The sequence below is a fragment of the Bombus fervidus genome, chromosome 2 (assembly GCF_041682495.2).
Source record: "Bombus fervidus isolate BK054 chromosome 2, iyBomFerv1, whole genome shotgun sequence".
NCBI classification, from domain to species: Eukaryota; Metazoa; Arthropoda; class Insecta; order Hymenoptera; family Apidae; genus Bombus; species Bombus fervidus.
Window position 1 is genome coordinate 4,517,030 of NC_091518.1, and position 20,046 is coordinate 4,537,075.

Below are 20,046 nucleotides of genomic sequence, written 5' to 3' on the forward strand. Positions count from 1 at the left end.
ATCCATTCTTATTGTGAAACGCATAGAATATAGCTGATTATTACATATAATAATAGTATATATACTCTATCAGACCGATCGAATAAACGAATTGAAATCTCGTCTTTATCCTTACTGTTAGTACTAATTCTTTCTCATATGTACGGTTTATAAGTGGCAATACATTTGCGTTATGAAGTTGAAGAAAAAAATGATACATTTTTAAATATATTCGATCTGTAATATTGGAGGATTTTTCCACTTAAAAATTTATCGCTAAAATTAGGATTTTTTCGTTTGTTCGCAAGAGGTTAAGCACCTGATAGGAAATCTTTAATACATGGTAAGGACTAAATGGCAGAATATAGATAATTGTATCAGATTTTTTTGTCATACGTTATTTACGTTAATTAATTACATTTACCATAAGAAACAGCGTAGATTTATAGCTTACAATACTCGATACAAGCAATAAGGAATACAGCGATTATATTACAATAACTAACTGTTATTTTTCTAGCAGTAAGGGTACGGTTAATTACCAGAAGCTAAATACATGATCGCGCGGCAATGGATAACGTTGTCATCGAGCGTCTCAGCAAATACGATAATCGGAAAGGAAAGAAAGATGTTTTTCCGAAGAAACGTGGAAAATATTTATCCAAGGAAGTAAGAAAAATCGTCTTTCGAGATTTCGATATAAATCGTAAGACGTTATAGGTGAGGGTCAATGAATCGAAACGTTTATCGGTAGTCGCTTGATACGCGTTAATCTGACCGAGAAGTTTCAGAAATCCACGGGGAATCGCGCAAAGAGGGCCGCGCGTATAGCCAGCCATTGGCTATCGAAGGCGACCAATGGGCGAGTACTCCCATTCATAAGTAGCGTCGCTTCCGTCCTGATAGTAGGGGGTCTTGTCTGTGATGCAATACGAATTCTAGCTGTATGTATATGTACATACTTACATGTATAAATATACGTAGTACGTAGCCGCTTCCATGATCCTGCGGACTGACCCTTGACTCCAGACTCTCGACTCGCTCGTTCCTTCATCCTACCACATTTTCTTTTCTCCTGCTGCCACATTTCTTACTCCGTAAGCAAGTATACACGTACTTACATACTCACTTACTCAAGTACTTTGTCGTTTTCAACAGCTATTTCGACAGGATCTCGCTAGTTTGTCTTCGACAAAACTATACCAGACTCATGTAACGATGGCTGTGAATCGTTATGATTTGTTGGAAGATCGGAGCAATTGAATAGAATAGAAAGATCGTGGAAAGGTCATCGAAACATATTTCTACGCAAAAATTATACTTTTGTTATCTTACATATCTGCGATCCATTTACTTGCTCGTTTCGTGTAGAGTTCACGTGTTTCACCAACTAGTGTATAAATACTTATGTGATTCGCCGAGGATCAAAGAAAGAACGAAGAACGGGATGAAACACGAACAACGGGACGGAAGTTAATTTGCGATTAACAAGATTACATATACACAGATCTCTGACATATACGTATTATATACAAGAAAAATAACGCAGACATTATCGAAAAAAAAGCAAGGAGAAATTTAATTCGGTAAGATTCTGTCGCACGTTGGTTGAGCCGAACCGAATGTTTGATTTCGTACATTACCTAGTTGTTGTGACTTAAAAACGAAGGAATTACGATACAGAAGAGACGCGGTTCCCGGTTGTGATTCACGTGTCTGGTCGGTTTAAATGATCGCGCGTAGAAAGGGGAGTCATGCAGGTGCAGGTCATGTGAAATATTTGCACTTTGTCGTAATTTGCGTAACCCGTTGCATATATAATAAATCCGCAAAGCTAAAGCGCCACGATAGAAAATCGTTTCACAATCTAAAGAGAAAGGGAATCTCTGGTTCCGTGGGAGGGGAGAGATTCGAGATGCCTGTTGTTGCATATAAGTATCACCTACAGACATATCTCGCCTTGTCCTCTTCATCAAAATCGATGGATTTGCAAGTTTACCGGTCGAACATACGACATTTTTCTTCATTACCCCCAACCGATCGATAATTTTTATTGTCGAAAATGTCGGTACATAGATATTCTTTTCTCCAAGAAACGAATGGATCAGGTCGGTCGATAGGAAAAGAACGTTTCTCATCTTTATTCGTTGTGAAATTCATCAGACTCGGAATCATATGTATTTTTTGCAGAGTGGTGTTTGGCGGAGATTATCTATTATCCGTGTATTTACGGGCGACGGATAATACACGAAAGACGACGTAGAGACGAGACACGACGCGTCGCGTCGAGACACGTTAGTAGTCGTAATACGATGACGTCAGACGAGCGTTGGCGGAATGGCTATGGCCGTTCCCGTTCTCTAACGAGGAAGATCGAGAGAAGGAGATGGAGACGACGAAGGATCGCGCGACTACCAGCACAACGGGACTCGAACAAATAAAAGAACAATTTCTTTGTCATGTATCCGCGTCGACTTAAAGACCTAGCATTGTCCCAACTTTGAAATCGAAGTCGGGTTCGAACAAGACACGGAGATCCTTGACGAAGAATCAGGCTGAAGAATCAGAATTTATATAGGTATCGGCGATTAAACGCAAGCGTCACGATATCAAATCCGTACGAAAATATCAACTACGATCAGCAGAATACTATATATATATATATATATATATATATCATAATCAAACGTCTCGACGCGTCATCGCCGAGATAAGGACTATCAAAATCGTTGAAAGTAGAAGTTTTCCGCTACTTCTTAGTAATAAATCGTGCCGTTTGATCAAGGTGACACGGAGAACGAGAGCGCGCGCGATTTTTTGCGCAAACCGAAGAATGAGAGAAAACGCGAAACAGCAAAGAGGGCGGTTACGTGTAAGGATGTAGAGTGTAGAGAGTCAGTGAGCTAAGCTAGACAGCTGGGATCAGTCGCGCTTTGGGCGTGAGCCAGTCATAAGCAAAAGGCAGAGAGGTTGATACGAGGGTAAAGAAACAGGGAAAACGAGCGAGCGAGCGAGTTGACGAGGAAAACAGAGATCGAGCGACGTTGGTGCAGGAGCGGGGTGGGGTAGAGATAGAGAGCGTGAGCGAGAGGAGGAGAGAGCCAGGAGCATGGTCTGTGGACTGTGGAGGGCTGCGTTCACCGGGCAGTTACTCCGGAACCGTTGCCTTGACGACACGCATCCGCGCATGCGCGTATGCAACGCTACGGGTGCACCACGATCGCGTCACGAGCACCAGTTGCGTTCGCCACCCTCATCTTCCTCGCTATTACAAACTTTTCTCCACCTCTGTTGTTATCTCCCGGCCCGCTGGAACCACCGCTACCATTATATCCGTTACACCGCTAGTGTCTCGCAACCATTGCTCGTTGTTTTGCCCGCTGCCATTGTTCTTCCTTCCGTTGTCATCGTTGTTACTGTTGCTACCACTACCCACCATCGCGTCACCACCACCTCCACCACCACTGGCACCACTCTACCGCGTTACAGGTTGCCACTTTTGATGCTGTTATCGTCGTTACCCGGTCTCTCGTTATCTTTCTCGTTATCATTCGCATCTTCCGTGATCGTTTCATTCAGCGATATTCTACGACTTTCCTATTCTCATTGTCGGCCTCTTTCAACGTTAGCTTTCTTTTTTCTTGTAATTGCACGAGCAAAGAGAGATATTACTCGAAGGGAGAGCACCCTGTATGCGTACCGTTCCGAACAGAGAACGTTGTTTACACATGTCTATGCGTGTCTTATTACGCCGCATCGTCGACGCGATCGTCGTTGCGTTTCCTTTGAAAAGTTCGACACGGATAGTTTAGAGCTACTAGGTACCTACTGTTCCATTTCGAGATTACCCTCTACCTTCCGGTGATTGCATAGCTCGACCTTCGATTCCTCCATTTCACCGTTTTCTCCTTCCCCGGCTGCGCCACCGCCACAACTACCACCACCTTTGTCGTTACCACCACTTCCGTCACCTCCATCATTTCCACCACCATCACCACCTCCGCTACTACCACCTCCAGCTTCATCTCCACCTCCATTTCCTCCTCCTGCCGATTTTCCCTCTCCTATTCTATCGCATTCTCCACCTCTTCCTGTTCCTTCTGCGCGGTTCGCGCATACCCTTACTACGAGCGGCTGGCTGTCATGCGTCGACGGTGCTTCTGATAAGGCGCGACCGTATCGGACCATTCTTGTCGATAATCCGTAATCGACTCGTCAACGTTCTGTTTGTTCATGGTTTGCGTCGACTCTTTTGTATCAAACCGCTTGATTTCAGTGATTTTACGGTGAGACCGTGAAATTTTTCACGAGGCAAATTCTCCGATAGTTTCGGCTAGTCGATTGGTTCGCGGGACAAGCAGCGTAGAAATTTACTCTACGAGCGTTGCCCGATCGATTCGCAACGTCGATGCTCTATTTATCGTTTCGTGCAACGCTGTCGTCCGATCGTTCATCGTACGTTCCTCAAATTTTGACCAACGATCGAGTGTGTCGCTGCCACAGCGATAGGAAGAATCGGAAAACTAAGACGGAGAAAAGGTGGTTTGAGAAGGAAGCAAGGGAAAATCGAAAAGTGAGAAGACACCCCTGGGTGATCGATTCGGCTGTTGATGTATGGTGATCGTGACCGAGAGCGGGACCGGGACCGGGACCGTGACTGTAACCGTAATTGTGATCGTGACGTCAAATTTTGGTGTATTTCGATCGAGAAGGAAAAGACAACAGGCTGGTGTTGATCGATGTTTCAGCGTGAATACGTTACAGCGAACGATCGCAAGAATATTAGCGAGAGTTAGTGGAGGAACCACGAGTGCGCTGCCGTTCGATGTTTTGCTGTCGTCGCGAAACCTGCCGCTGTACTTTAACGTTGAAAAAAGCAGCGGCAGGTCGTCGTTTTCGTTTGAGTTTCTTTCGGAGAGCATGATGCAATATTACATAGTAAACTGTGGAAACTCGAGTCGAATCGATTCGTCAACATAGTCCACACGATAGCAGAACGAAAGGTCAGGCCGTACCTACGACCGGAGAAACCAGAAGGAAGAGAAAGAAAGCAAGTGGGATTAGTTGCTTTTAGTTAATTCGAAGGAAACAATCGGCGAAAACATGGAATTTCTTTGGACAACTCGATACGATTACTCGTTGCTCCTGGAACGCGCCGCTTTTGCTCTCTACTTTCAAATCAAATAAGATTAATACCTTCGCTGTCTTTAATTAAAAAAGGTTACAAGGACGAAGGAGATGATTCTTTGGGAACGTTGAAGTCGACGTTGATCGAGAAACACGATAGACTGGACACGATCTCGCCAAGGGTACCGCGAAAAATGACGTTGCGTGTGATTACTCGAAACGATCGTCTAACTGTTGGATTCGCGACAGAAGTGAGAAACGGATGATCGTTTTCGATGTAGAACCGATGCGACTCGAATAGCGGTGCGAGTTGCGTTTGCATTTCGTAGGAATAGACGCGATTCACGCGTGTATAGCGATCAAGGGTGAACCGAAAGGCGATCCGAGATCACGGAGCATGATCGTCCAGGAGGAAGACGCAAGGTTAACGACGCTAACGCATTTCAAAAGTTTCCAAGCATCGTCGACGACGTCTGACGAGGAACTCTTTCGAGAAATCGGAACGTTGCGGGATAAACGAGAAGAGCGAGTCGCAACGTTTCGTTGATCGGCTGTTCGTTATCGGACGCGAGGAATCAGCACAGAGGAAAGAAACAAGGCGTTTGACCGGCGCGGCGCATACACGACGGTTTGTCCCCGTGGCTGTTCCTCTCTATGTTGGATCGAATCAGGGCGCAAAGCCGCGCGATCGCCAGGGCGAGAGGTTCGTCGATTCGGTATAGTGTCGAGGGCACCGAATAATCAACGTCGTTGTCTTCAAGAGAAAGAAAGGAAAATCGGCTGATAGCGAGGGAAGCGTGGCGTGACAATAGTTGGTGTTTGTCGGAAGCGAAAGAACGAATAAGAAGTGGAAAAAGGACGTTGATCGCGAGGTGGATGGTTAATCCTCGGTAGGTCGCCACTTCGGGAGCAGACACAGTCTGGAACCAGAACCGGGACCAGAGTCAGAGCCAAAGCCACAGGAAGAAACAAAGCTTGAGTCAGAGTCTCGAAGTTAGAGTCAGAGTCAGAGTCAGAGTCAGAGTCAGAGTCAGAGTCAGAATTAGAGTCAGAGCAGGAGCAGCAACGTTTCTACGATTCTCCGCCACCACGAATGGACGTGAGCGTGTGCTGCTTGCCCGCCAGTGCCGGCTCGGGGGCCCAGCACCCTCATCCAGCGAGTTTGCCTTCCGGCGGACAGCCGACGATTCAACCACCCTATCAATATGCCGATCAGATAGTACCGGATCGGGGTCAACCCGACGGATTGCCGGTACTCGGTTGTACCGGTCAGGATAACTGGCAGCAGATCTCCTCCGCTTCGAACGTCGTTGGTGCTGTCACCGCTGCCGCCGCCACCACCACCACCACCACCTATATCGATTACTCCTGGTTGCAGATGCAGGTGAGACGATCATTTTTTCCCCTCTTCTTTCCCTTCCTTTTCGTTTCTTCCCTTTGCTTCGCTTTGCTATGCTTTGCTTTCATCACCACGCGGTTCACAATTTTATCATTTTCTAGCTTCTTACTCGATCACCCGCGTCGTTTACAATTCGCTTCGTAGCTCTTTTTCCCTGGATCTACTTCGTCGATCGTTTGAAAGAAACGCAGGACTTAACGATCCTTATCTCATCGAGACGATGAGTCATGGTATCGATGACCGACTCACGACGATCGTAACCGTTCGTTGTTAAAAACTGCCAACAAACGAGGATGAATCTCGAGGAATTGATCTCGCCTGTGATTAACGAAGAAAACAACATCGCGATGTAACTGTGGCGATGAGGATACGGCGATCGGATATTTTCATGGAATACGGTTTTTTTGCTGTGTTTCACCGAACGTCAGGCTGCGTTGCCTCGTAAAAGAATACGTGGACGCGTGTTTGCAGATCGATCGTGTCGGAGAAGGAGTACGAGATAGCGTATCGATTCCGAGCCAGCATTAGATCGTAAAATAATAGAGCGAAGTAATAACGGCCATTACTATTATCTTGGCCCGAGTAATCGTTTTTCCCTTTTAGACGCAGAGCGGTGTTTCCACATAAAGCCGCGCGCGTTGTTGACAGGGCAAATATCCTTTGATACGCCGTCCGTCTGGGACACGCGTCGCACGCCTTTCCACCTTACCGACGAACTCGATGACTGTACGAGTGCTCCCTACCCGGCTCTTTGCTTCGACCTTCGTCTCACTGCTCTATTTACATAAACCTACGGTTCGACTTGTTTCGCGAATTAGTCTATCTCATTAATTTCTACGTTGGGATTGGCTCAGCTTGCCTAGATTCGATTCCATTCGATTCGACGCGGTTCGATCGCAAACCGTTCTCGCCTGTTCGTACCGCGTACAGATTCTCGGCAAACGAACAGATTTTTCAGCGACGTTCCAGCTGCGCGTTACTTACGTTTCCAACGTAACGTCCACCTTCCAAAGCAAAGGAATTCGAGCGATCGAAGAATAAAATGACAAACGACGGTCGAGTCTGGGTCGGGTTGCACCATTTAGCGATTTCGTTTCGAAACGTTCGGTGCTCGAATAAGACTAGAATAATTATACGAAGTTATACGAAGCTAATTAAAATTCGGGAGCTTTTTCTTTTCGGTCGTAGACGAAGAGGGACGAAGACCGATCGGAAGCAAGTCAGTTTTTTCGACTGACTTTCGAGCGCCAAACGTTCCTCGCTTTTTCTACGCGACGACGAGAATAGACACGCGTTCTGGCTACAGTAGGAAACCGGTTCTTCGTACCGTTATCGATACCAAGTTTTGGTAAGCGAAATTTGCACCAACCAATCGTTCGTCGATCGTGCACAGATCGGTCTGCCGCATATCCGCTGATCGGCAACCTCTGCGTATCAGTAACGTACATATTCTTCGGATTGTACGATTGGTTCGATCTCGAAACAGAGACAGAGAAAACAAGGAGAAAAGAAACTGTAAAAACGAGCGGAGCGTGGTAAAGAGCAAAAAGTCGCGGGTGCAGAGAATGGGTGACTGTACGTTTCTAATTAGCCATCACCGGAACGCAATCTAAACGTATTGTGACGCGCGTAAGATAATAAGCGGACGGAAATCCACGATTATCGTGGTCAGGCAGAAAGGGCATCCCGACGACGAGCACCGGACGAACCATTTCCACGGTTCACCGCCCTTCGTTTCAGTTCTGCGTATGATTATCGTTCCAGCGATTATTTTGCTCGATGTTCGAGTAGAAAACAAACGCAATTAACATTAGGCTCGAAGATCGCTCGACTCCAGCTAAAATGTAGTACGTGGACGATCGTGTTTGCTCGAAGGGAAACTCTCTCACGCGTTTAACGTTACCGAACCGATTGTTCGTTCGCTTGTACTTTTTCACTCGTGTACACGTGGGCGGTTACGGAAGTTCCAATCCTTCACCGATCGTACGCTTCAACGTGTCTGCGTTATTATTTTTCGTAGGCTACGTAGTTCGCTCGCACGTCGCCCAATCATGGCACATCTCTACGCGGAGAATGATTTATAGAAACACGCGGTTGAACGTTTGAACGGTCGAACGTTGGTACATGTTTGAAAATAAACGGAGGAAGAGGGAAACGCGTTCGATATCGGACGTATCGCGAACCGCGAGTAGGTATCGGACGAGCGTCGAGTCGCTCTGTTCTCTTCCACTGGTAGTTCGCAGTTCGCAGCTCGCAGTGAGTCACAGCGAATCGCGGACGAATGTGCGAGTGGGTGGCGGTGCGGTTACTCGCGTCTTATGCGTTAGATGTATCTACACAGGATTACGGTCGGATGAGAAACGTTTTTCTTTTTTCCCTAACAAACGCCTCTCTTGCCCCGTTTCTTTTTATTTCCGCGTATAATTAGTGAGAAACAGCCAGGCAGAAGGAAAAAGGCATTATCCTATGGTTATGGGGGCAGTCGCGTTTCGATCGCAGAGATTTACGCATTGTCAGGAACATTGGCTTCCTCCGTTTGGCAACCTCGATTCGTCGTCGTTATATTTAGTTACGTTTGAACTGCACCAAACCAATGTTACGGACAATTTACTCGCGAAATTAGTTACAAAACGCTCGACCTATCTACCCATCAGTCACTTCCTCTTCCTTCACGTTAAATAGATGGACGGCCATTAAACGCCGAGAGTGGAGGAAGAGTTATTGTTCGCGAGTTACCATAATACATTCGAACGCATACACCACGAATCGTAGGCTGTACGTCCGTTCGCGTTTCCCCCTCCCTTTTTTTCTTCCAATTCTTTCGCATCAACTATAAAGAAACTATAAAGAAAACCAGCCGCACAGGACGAGAAAAGAAGGTCTTAACGAATCGATTCGCGTTCAACGAAAAAACCTCTTCCTTCTCGCTATCGTTCGTAATATCGTTTCACCGTTTCGGTAGCTCCAAGTCACGGGCTACGATCCCCAGGAAACAGATATGACGCGCGTCGCGAAGCGTGAAAAGCTCGAACGCACCCAACGATTACGTTCAAATGCACGTGGATATACGTATCCCTGCGTAAATGGATACATATAACCCGAATGGTGGGAACAATCGGCCGACGATTTACGTGCCGTTCGATCACTCGTACGATAACGTCGCAACTTTTCTAGGAATTTATCGACAACGATGGTTAACCTCGATCGAACGTGGCGACACCGAGCGCATTTTTACGCGAAACCTCTAGATTCGTCGCGGAGATCCAGGCGAGGAAATGTCTCGTGGACCTTGTCTTGAAATTACGACGATGATCACGTCGGCGACCGACGTGTCGCGACAAAAATGACCGACGACCGAGAAAAATCATTTCTAGGAGAGATAGGAATTAGCGATTGGTATAACTGCGAGAGAGGGATGTATATTTGTTGATGCACTCGGCAGTGATCGGCGCGGTGTACGGTGCGGTAGGCCGAAGGCGACGGCGCGGCGGCGTGGCGCGGCGTGGCGTTTCCGCGTAGAGACGCGTTCCAGTCGAGAGGATCGAGAGGGCAACAGGTCGATCGAGAAGGCGCTGCTTGGCTGGCCGGTGCTGGTATTCCGGTACGGTTCGTCACGAGCCGTATCGCGCCAGTCGCCGCGAATCGTATCGCGAATCGTTCGATTTTCTACCGATACGCGCTACGAGATTTCCGAGGTGCTTCGCACTTACCGGCTGTTTCATCGACCACGTGGAAAAGGAATATAAACTTGCTACACCGTTATTCGTTCGACATACGCTCTGGTAATTTACTCCCTAGAAGCAGCACGAAACCAACAAATTTCCCGTTACTACCTGTCGAAACGCTTCGATGATAATTCACAAATAGAATCATTTTCTTTCACTACCGCGATTGACACGCTATCGTTTAGTCCGCTCGCGGTTGCAGGCGAATTACGTTTTACGAGATCGTTGGATGGAGGAAGGGAGATGGCGCGGAGAGGATCGACGAGGATCCTCGCTCGTATCTACGTTCGAGTATCGTAGTTCGTAATCCGCGAATGTCTCCGCACGACACGTCATTCGTGAGGACGGTCGGAACGATAAGTTCGAACAGCGTGTTCGTTTCAACGCTTTAAAAATATCGTTGATCGAACGACGAGAGAATGGAAGAACTTCGACCGCCATACCGACGATCGGTTATCCACGAAAACGGATAATCGAAGACGCGAGAATGATCGATTAGAATGGAACGCGACAAGAGGAGGGGAGTAGGATAGAGCGTATAGAGTGTGGCGGATCGACCGATGGCAGTACAATAAGGGTGTTGTAAGTAAGAAGCAACGAAGACCTCATAGAAGGTAACCTCGTGGCATTGCATACCTGATGTTCGCGAACAAGCTCTTTGTAGCTGGTACGGAAGTCTCGACTATATAACACATTAGCATTACGAACTAACACGGGAGACGGATTGTAAAGCAACGGTGTATCTGCTGTAATAACTGTGAAATGACTTTGCGCTCCTCATACCAATGAGATGGATTTTAATGGCTCGACACACGACCGTGTCTTCCTACTTCAAGCGCGTGCAAAAATTTGACTTTTCTAGCCGAGAATGGAGTAGCTGTTGTCACTTTCGCGTTCCTTCGTACCTTCTTGCCCGCATATTTTATGCAATCTCATTTGACAATGTCGTGACGACAACGTTATCGATCGATTCGATCGTGGTGTATCTTAAAAAAATCGTCTCGTTACGCCAATGTTTTGTAACGTTATCGACGGTTAGTTAATTTTAACGGGGAAAACAATCGACAGAGGGTGAAACAGATGGGACAAGACAGACGAAAGAGACGCGAATCGTTTTCGGTTGGGCGGATGCTAGTTGATTATCCGTTTCTGTTGCGCTCTCTCACCAAGTACCGTTATACTTGCGGCGCCCGGGGCCTCCAAGATCCCTTCTTTCCTCCTTTCCTCCTTTCTTTCTCCTGTCTACTCTGCTCTTCTCTGCCTTGCTTTACCTCACTATACTTTACCTTATCCTTATCTTCTCCTTCTCTTCTCTTCTCAGGATCTCACTCTAGCCTAGCTTGGCCTGTCTTGCCCTGCCCTGCCATGCCCTATCCAACTACCCGATTAATCGCGGTACGCGGAAACAGATTTCTACCCGGTACAACCAAATTTCGAATAATAGAACGATATGTAAACACACACACACATACATATATATATATGCGGTTGATTCATCGTTGACACATCGGTGTAATTTTAACTATGTCGTGTTGGTTATTTTTTCAAAACACGTTGAACAAATCGTCGTTAGATGTGATCGGGAATGGAAAAAAAAAAGAAATAGAAGAAAAAGGGGCGGGCAATAGGAAAGTTTGGCTTATTTGCATAATATCGTCACGAGTCAAAATTGAAAGATCGGATCGGTGGAAAGAAAGAAGCGCATTGGCGGTGTTGTTGAACGGCTGATTTATAGCCGGCAGACTTTGGGCTACTTTCTCGAGTCGGTCATTACGTAAAGGTTACCGGCCGTCCGAACGTTTCGCGTTGCTTCGTTTTCGCGAACGTGTCGCTTCGATAAAACCGCGAAACGTCCCACCTCGTCTGGCTGTGGTGTCGCGTCGTTCGCAGCGTAGCCGAATTTGCGACCAATCGACCGAATTGAAATCGAGATCGCGCGAACAAAAAGGATACCATCGTGACTCAAGGTTCGCGCGTCTTCGTTCAAGGACAGGATTCGATCGCGGTTTGCTATCCAATTGGAATAGAAAGTTGAATCGCGTTGACGCGAGCGTGCGCTCTCATTGGTACCGATCGCGTGCATAGTATAGTCGCATGTTGGCAAGAGAAACAGAGAGAAAGAAAGAGACAGACATATACATATGGAGAAAGAGAGAATGAGAGAAAGAGGCAGGACAAGGAAAGAGGAGCGCTGGATGATGAGTCTGACTGGAATCCTTTCTGAACGTTGACCTACGCGGTACTGAAGATCAGGGAAACGTAGGTATATCTCTACGTCGTCGTTTGCACGCATCGTGCATCGCAACCAACACCAACACCAACGAACAACGCTTAGGTCGGGTCGGTAGTGAGTCCGTTATGAAATATGAAGTATCAACGATGTTTATCGATATAAACCTATAATCGTGTGTCACTTGCAGCATTGAATACGAAACGATAGATAGCTCTCGTGTATGCCACGACGCGTGAAGCTTTTAATCGTTTCTCTTTTAACCGTCTGTCACAGTATTCAGAGAGATTTCGGTATTGGCACGGAATATCAACGATATCGTTGATATTGGCGATCGCGTAAACCGAGCACTGGATATATCCGAAGGAATGGCGAGGAAGCGGCAGGATAAAACACAGGAATTGACATTCTAGGCAGGGTTTTAGCGAGAAAAGCTAGCTGCTCGCAAGGTCTGTCGATTCGTGATATACGTGATATACGTTATTAAGAAGTTCCGAAAGGGGGAGCGCAGCGTGTCGCGAGTCGGCCGATTCGAAAATAGTAGCGGCCGTTCGAACGAACCGACGAAAATCGTTTAGTGGACGATATATATGGTAGATGGATACGTAATAGAAGAGTCGCGTGCTCCAGGGGCGTTTCTCGCTAGTAGAAAAGTTCCGAAGGAGGTCTTTAGCCTTCGGCGCGTACTGTGCGGCCTGCAGGAAGACCGGTGAGCAGCAGTGACTTTTAAGATGCGTACCGACACGCATTCTACGTGTCTCTCGGCTGCGTGGCAATCGTGTCAGCAATGCCGGGAACCGTGAAACGCATGTAAATCCTCTCTTTGCACAGCCAGGGGACAAAAGTCGATGTAACGCACGTTCGCTAGAGTACTTTCGAACCAGTAGGTACCACGCTACTACTTTCAGTCAACATTCGGCCGAATTTTCGAACACGATCGCCCGCTTCTTCTTGCTAACGATATTCGCTCTGTTATAACCACGCAATGGAGAAGACGATACAAGGAACGTGGAACGTGGCGACGAGTAAAAGCTTCGCCGCCTCTCGTTCAAAGCCGTTGCATTTTCGAAGACACCTTTCCAACGTATTGCGCAACGCCGCAAAGGCGGATATAGGTCAAGAAACAAGATTAGTATCTGCGGAGCACGACGTGCAAGCATAAACCGCGGTCTCCGTTCGGTTTGTAACGCCGCCGTTCGGAGAGAGCACCGAGACTTTCGCGATAGTGTTCCATTCTATTCCATTCCATTCCGTTCCCAGTCTCTTATAAAGCGATAGTATTAGAACGACGTATTGGATGCGACGCGATGCTCGGCCGGTAATTCGGCAAGGATTCTTATCGAAAGAGCTGGCTTTTTTAAAAGAATATGGAATATCAAGCTTAGCTCGGCCAGATCTATGCACGTTGTAACCGTGATACCATCCGAAGAACGTTCGATAGTTAGGAAAGATAGTTGCAACAGTCGATCGAAGACCGTTCTTATTACGCAAGGTATAACAAATCGATAAAATTATTGGCCGAGCGTTGGCAAAGGTCACGACCCGTCTTCCGCGATTTACGTTTTTCGCAAAGGCGCTGTCCGTCGTCTTATACGATAGTAAACACGCGTTAGCTATTAGGTGGAAATTTAATGGCTGGTTACGTAATATTCAGAGAAATCGTCGATGTGGGGCAATTTATTTTCGATAAGAAGTTTTTGACGGATTCTTAAACGAACACACAAACCGTATCTTTAGATAGAGGAACGGAACGTGGATATCTATTTGCGGTGAAATGATCGCGTGCATCGATTAGAACGACGCAGACGCAAATGTGAGAACGACACCTGAAAAGCAAACGGACGCGATATTTGCTCGGCCTTTTTCATTTTTTCTCTTCTTTTTTTTTCGGCTTGATCCGTGTTTGACTTCCGATGACGTTTGCGAACCGCTTCGACACCGATACGGCGTTTAACGTAGCCGTTATCTTCCTCCGCGAATACCGGTTTGTATCCCTTTTCTCACGGTTTTCGCACAAGCTGCGATATTTCGCGATTCTGCGCGCAGGCAAAAGCCGACGAACGCACACCGCGACGATTCGTAACCAATGTAACGTACGTAGAGCCGTATAAGTTTGTGTGAGACAAAATGACGCATCGCTCGTACAGCGTCAAAGTTAAATACGAAATATAACGAAACGATAGGTTAGATAGTAATAAGGTAGAAACAGAGTAGAATAGGTCACGTAAATAAGCAATTAGTTGACTGGTAGAGCGGTAACAAGCCAACTATGACAAATATGGAAGAACGAACGAAAAGAATCGTAAATGAAATCTGTTTCTAAGCTGGTGAGACCGCGATTACATAAATAATAATAATAATAATAATAATAATAATAAGAGGAGAAAACGACAATCGATCAAAGGATGATACAGCAATGGGAAAACAGAGTGAAATCGAAGAACGACATATGGCATTTGGGTGTCGCGAATCGTTGTCAGGCAATGAGAGTAGGTCGGAAGGAAGAATGATCGGTGTTCGTTTACAGAGAGTGGAGCGTCCACGAATATAAAAGCGTGAATTATGAAATACGCGGATAGCTGGGCTGCGTTGGTTTTCTCAGTTTCCCTCGTCGCTCGTCGAACGTCTTATCACCGGTAAACACATTCTTATAAAAGGTACACATCGTTGCAGGTTAGATCGGCACTGCGGCCAATGTCACATTGAGATTAGATTGTTTGCAATTACTTGCTTTTCGTATTTACACGGATTATCCTTTCCTGTCGTTATCACCAGTCGTCTCGAAAATCGAATGGCATCGGCTTTCGAACGAACCGCGCATCTTCTTACGCAACGTGCGTAACGTCTTCTGGAATTTGATGGCGCGAAACTTCGAAACGGATCGACGCTGCCCTTCGAATAATAATCGAAACATACGATTTCAAGGTGAACATTCCAGAACAACCCTAAGTGTTCACCATTACGATTAATCGGTTGGCAAAATTCTCGAAGAACACGCGATCCGCGTCGAAGAAGGGACATATATCGGGTGTCGAACAAATTGCACGAACAGCTGGTCGAGCAGGCGCGGCCGCTCGTGATTTCTTCGGCGCAACGGTTTATACAGATTTGCCAGACGATGCGTTAGAGCGGATTATCGTCGTGTTCAGAGGCTATAGTTCTATTCCCGGAGAGGATGCAGACTTCTCGTAGTCGAGGAAACACGAGCGAGAGGGAGGAAAATCAGGATAAACGGAACAGGGAGGCGTCTGAGCGGCGCAGGACGACGCGACGAACGTGGCGTGGCATTGAAATCGAGAATGTCGTCTGACTGCGAGCGGCTGTTTTCACTGTCGCTATTCGCGCGTGGCGCGTGGCGCATGGCGCGTGGCGCACGCCGCGCCACCTCCGGCAGAACCAACCGCCGCGCCACGCCGGTTTCACAGCCAGCGAGAAGAACGTGGATGTTGCTTGCCGCTTGGCTACGTTTAGGCGACCACTGCCGCCGACGTCCGATCTATCGTACCTTCTCTGGGCCGAATATTTTTGGAACGCGCGCTCTGCACGCTTGCCGCGGCTGGTCAAGGTTGATCACTGTTGCGTCCACAGCGCTTATAACTGTAACGATAGTTGCTACGATTTACCGCCGGTTTCCTTTTACGGTTTTGCGGTTTGCCTTAGACGAGTCGAATCGCCAGCTTATTTCTTAAATCCGTTTCTTCGATTCGGAGCGATGCTTTTGCCTCGTTCTCCGTAGAATCGTTCTCGAAGGGAAGAAAACGGCGACTACGAAATTCCGCGTACAACCTTGGCCCTCGCGTGTCTCCTAACGTTCCCGCGTGCTTCCTGGAGAACACGCGCTCGATTCCACGGACCACCGATGCTGTTCGTCACAGCATCGAGAGCGAAATTGTTATCCTGACGTTTAGACGCGAAGGAAACCGCGCGAAGAAGCAAAGAGGCACGTAGCGATTGATGCAGTCGCACGAACCAAGTGCAGCGCAAATTGTATTCGGTTGTTACGTAAGTTCGCTTAAACTCGATATTTTTTTTATCTTCCCGAACTTATCTACGTTAAGCCCGATACATTTATGGGCATGCGAGTTTATATAGATGCTCGGTTTCAAGGTCGTGATTTACGGGAACACGTATACGCGTCGCTTATGGTATTAGATTGTGCCAAAAGTTTCTTTCGTTTCATACGGAGATAACAGACGCACAAAATTTCTTGCTTTACGTTATTTTACTGAATCGCGTATGACCCATTTTGTTCTATTGGAATCCGGAATATCCGTCGAAGAGAAAGCCACGATTTCTGTTCCGCGCAGATGGCATTCAACGGATGATAGAAACTTGGATCGTTCGATGAAAACGTCGAGTACATTGTCAAAATTACGTGGTTGCCAAATTTACGATTTCGGCGCGGACCCTGTCGAATTTGTCATACTCATCGTACGAGATATTAGAATTACAGAGTATCTTATTATTAGTATTAGTATTAGAAATATTATACTCTACCTACCACATCTACGTTCTTCCCTATGACATACCGCGCTCATAAATCACCGTCAATTATTCCTTTTCGATTACAAGTTGAACCGCGTTGCATCGTCCTACGAAACTCGTCGAATCGATTTGAACGTACCGCTCGTACAGTCGCGTGCGTACAGACCCCCGCGCGCTGTCACTCTCATTACCATCCAAAGATGTCTTCATGCGATAACATGCGATCAGGCCAGCGCATTGCTGTTCGCTGCTCCTCATAAGACGAAATACTCCGTAAACACGTTTCTGTTATTCCTTCGTTCTGTGACTCAAAATGCGTTCACATTCTCCGATAATACTGTAGTGAGATACGCACAGGTATACGTACGTACATTCAAGCATATATACGGACCTCCAAGTATACGTGCAAACGTCCAAGCATATATACTGACGTTCAGGTATACGTATGTACGTCCAAGCATATATACTGACGTCCAAGTATACGCACGTACGTTCAAGCATATATACGGACCTCCAAGTATACGTACGTACGTTGAAGCATAAATACGGATGTCCAAGTATACGTACGTACGTTGAAGCATAAATACGGATGTCCAAGTATACGTACGTATGTTAAAGCATATATACGGACGTCCAGGTATACGTGCAAACGTCCAAGCATATATACTGACGTCCAAGTATACTCACATGCGTTCAAGCATATATACGGACGTCCAAGTATACGTGCAAACGTCCAAGCATATATACGGACGTCCAAGTATACGTGCAAACGTCCAAGCATATATACTGACGTCCAGGTATACGTACGTACGTCCAAGCATATATACTGACATCCAACCATATATACTGACGTCCAAGTATACGCACGTACGTCCAAGCATATATACTGACGTCCAGGTATACGCACGTACGTCCAAGCATATATACTGACGTCCAGGTATACGTACGTACGTCCAAGCATATATACTGACGTCCAACCATATATACTGACATCCAAGTATACGCACGTACGTTCAAGCATATATACGGACCTCCAAGTATACGTACGTACGTTCAAGCATAAATACGGATGTCCAAGTATACGCACGTACGTTCAAGCATATATACGGACGTGCAAGTATACGTGCAGACGTCCAAGCATATATACTGACATCCACGCATACGCACATACGTTCAAGCATATATACGGACGTCTAAATATATGTATGTACGTCCAAGTATACGTACGTACGTTCAAGTATATATATGGACGTCCAAATATATGCACGTGCGTCCAAGTATACGTACGTACGTCCAAGCATATATATTGAAGTCCAAGCATATATACTGACGTCTAAGTATACGCACGTACGTCCAATTATATATACGGACGTCTAAGTATATGCACGGACATCCAAGTATACGTACGTACGTTCAAGTGTTCATACGTTCACGCGCGTACGAACGAGAACTGATGATTTTCCGCGCGATACATTTTTAGAAGGCGAAGGCGCGTTCGAGAGGAAAGCTTCAACATGATCGTTTTAAGAGGAAGGAAGCTCCTTTTAACGTACAGCTAGACGCGACTTTGCACGCTTCTTCGAGCAATTGAGAAAGAACCGTAGGAAAATAAGTAAGGTAATGGAATCTTCGTACATTTTGCTGTGATTCTCTACAGCAACAGCCACTCTACTCGAATATGTGTCTCCGCCATTTCTCCCGCCTTTTTTGCTCGTTCTTTCTCTTTCTCTGTTTCGCGTTAGCTCCTTGTCCGCAAGAGGTTTGCCGATCGTGAAGTTGACTTTAAACGATACTACGTTATCGCATAGCGTCGCGTCCTGTGGTCGCGTCGACCCGAAAGGTGGTATGCGAGGAAAAAACGAAAGAAAACGTGATCGTTGGCATGGGACGTTTGAAAGGACGTTGGCGAAACTGCGCGAGGTAAATCGTCCCGTTACGGGAAAGAAAAAAAAAAAAATGTACGAGTCGTTTAATGCAAAAGTGGTGTAAGTCAACTTTCTGCCTATTTGCTCGAACCGCGCATCTCGAAAGCACAAATTTCGTTCTTCCGTTTTCCGCGGCAACCGTGTAAGTATATCTTCATTAGTTGGTCACTGATAATAGCGTGATAAGCGAGAATCGGCCACTCGACCTCTTACGGAATTTTTAGTTTACCCTTCGTTAACGAGTAATCGACTTTTTCGACTTACACCACTTTTGCATTAAACGGCTCGTACATGGTGGAAGGAATGAAACAGCGTCTTATGAGAATGCAAGAAAGGGGGAAGGCAAAAGAAGATGTACCCTGGTGCGACGGATCGGCGAGGAAAATCGGAAAAGGAATTGGCAACAGCGCCAAGCAAGAAGGAACTTTGAACGCGTGTTTCCCCGAGCGTGCGCGTGTTCTTCGTCGTTTGTCCAGTGGCCGTGCTGCTGGTGAATTTGCAGCGGTGCAGCGCACAGGCACACGGGCGAACGTGTTCACGCAGGTGAGTCCCCGTGTCATAGGTAGCCGTGTTCGTATAGAGGTCCGCGACGTATGTATACATCTAGACGCGAAACACTGCGATGAGGCGAATGTACGTGTCAGGTACACGCGTACGTGTTCGTTATACAACTTTTCCAGCAGTCACGGAGGCGTAGAGGTGAGCCGGTGGCTTGTGGACGATGGAAAGTGGGGGAACAGAATGCGGAATAGCCTAGAATGTGATGTGAGCGCTCTCCATACCACTCCTCTCACTCTTCCTTATTTTCCTTCTCTTTCTTTGCCTCTCTACCATTTCTTTCTCATCCCTCTCTCTTAAACGCACACAGAAACACACACACAAACACACACACAAACACAAAATCCCTATCTTTCTTAGGACACCATTCGTCCGAACCACGCGTTGTTTGCGTTGTCTCTCCGTCTAACGTTTGAACAAATTCTATACAATTCTATACAATCGTCTAGCCGTCGTCATGTTCCACGAAGAACACTGTACACGATAGTGGCACCTTGGAAACATCGGTGGAAAAGTCGGTTGAACAGCCGTTTATTGCACGTTGTGTACTTTCTGGTCGATGTGACCAACGTTTCCATACGACCTCTTAAACCACTGCGTTAACTTACGTAACCGAAG

At 46.6% G+C, this 20,046-nt stretch overlaps 1 protein-coding gene across 6 annotated transcripts in view; it reads left to right on the plus strand.

Moving 5' to 3' along the window:
* The first annotated feature begins 4,098 nt into the window (after positions 1–4,098).
* Positions 4,099–20,046, plus strand: part of LOC139997877 (uncharacterized) — a 42,528-nt gene continuing 26,580 nt past the window's right edge. For 2 of the 6 annotated variants that reach the window (XM_072021911.1, XM_072021912.1), the window contains exon 1: positions 18,738–19,413. In XM_072021911.1, coding sequence (XP_071878012.1) covers positions 19,162–19,413 — 252 coding nt within the window. In that variant the 5' untranslated portion in view covers positions 18,738–19,161. Of the gene's footprint in view, positions 6,491–18,737; positions 19,414–20,046 lie in introns of those variants that run through there. The other 4 variants (XM_072021914.2, XM_072021910.2, XM_072021909.2 and 1 more) reach the window with 4 other exon arrangements.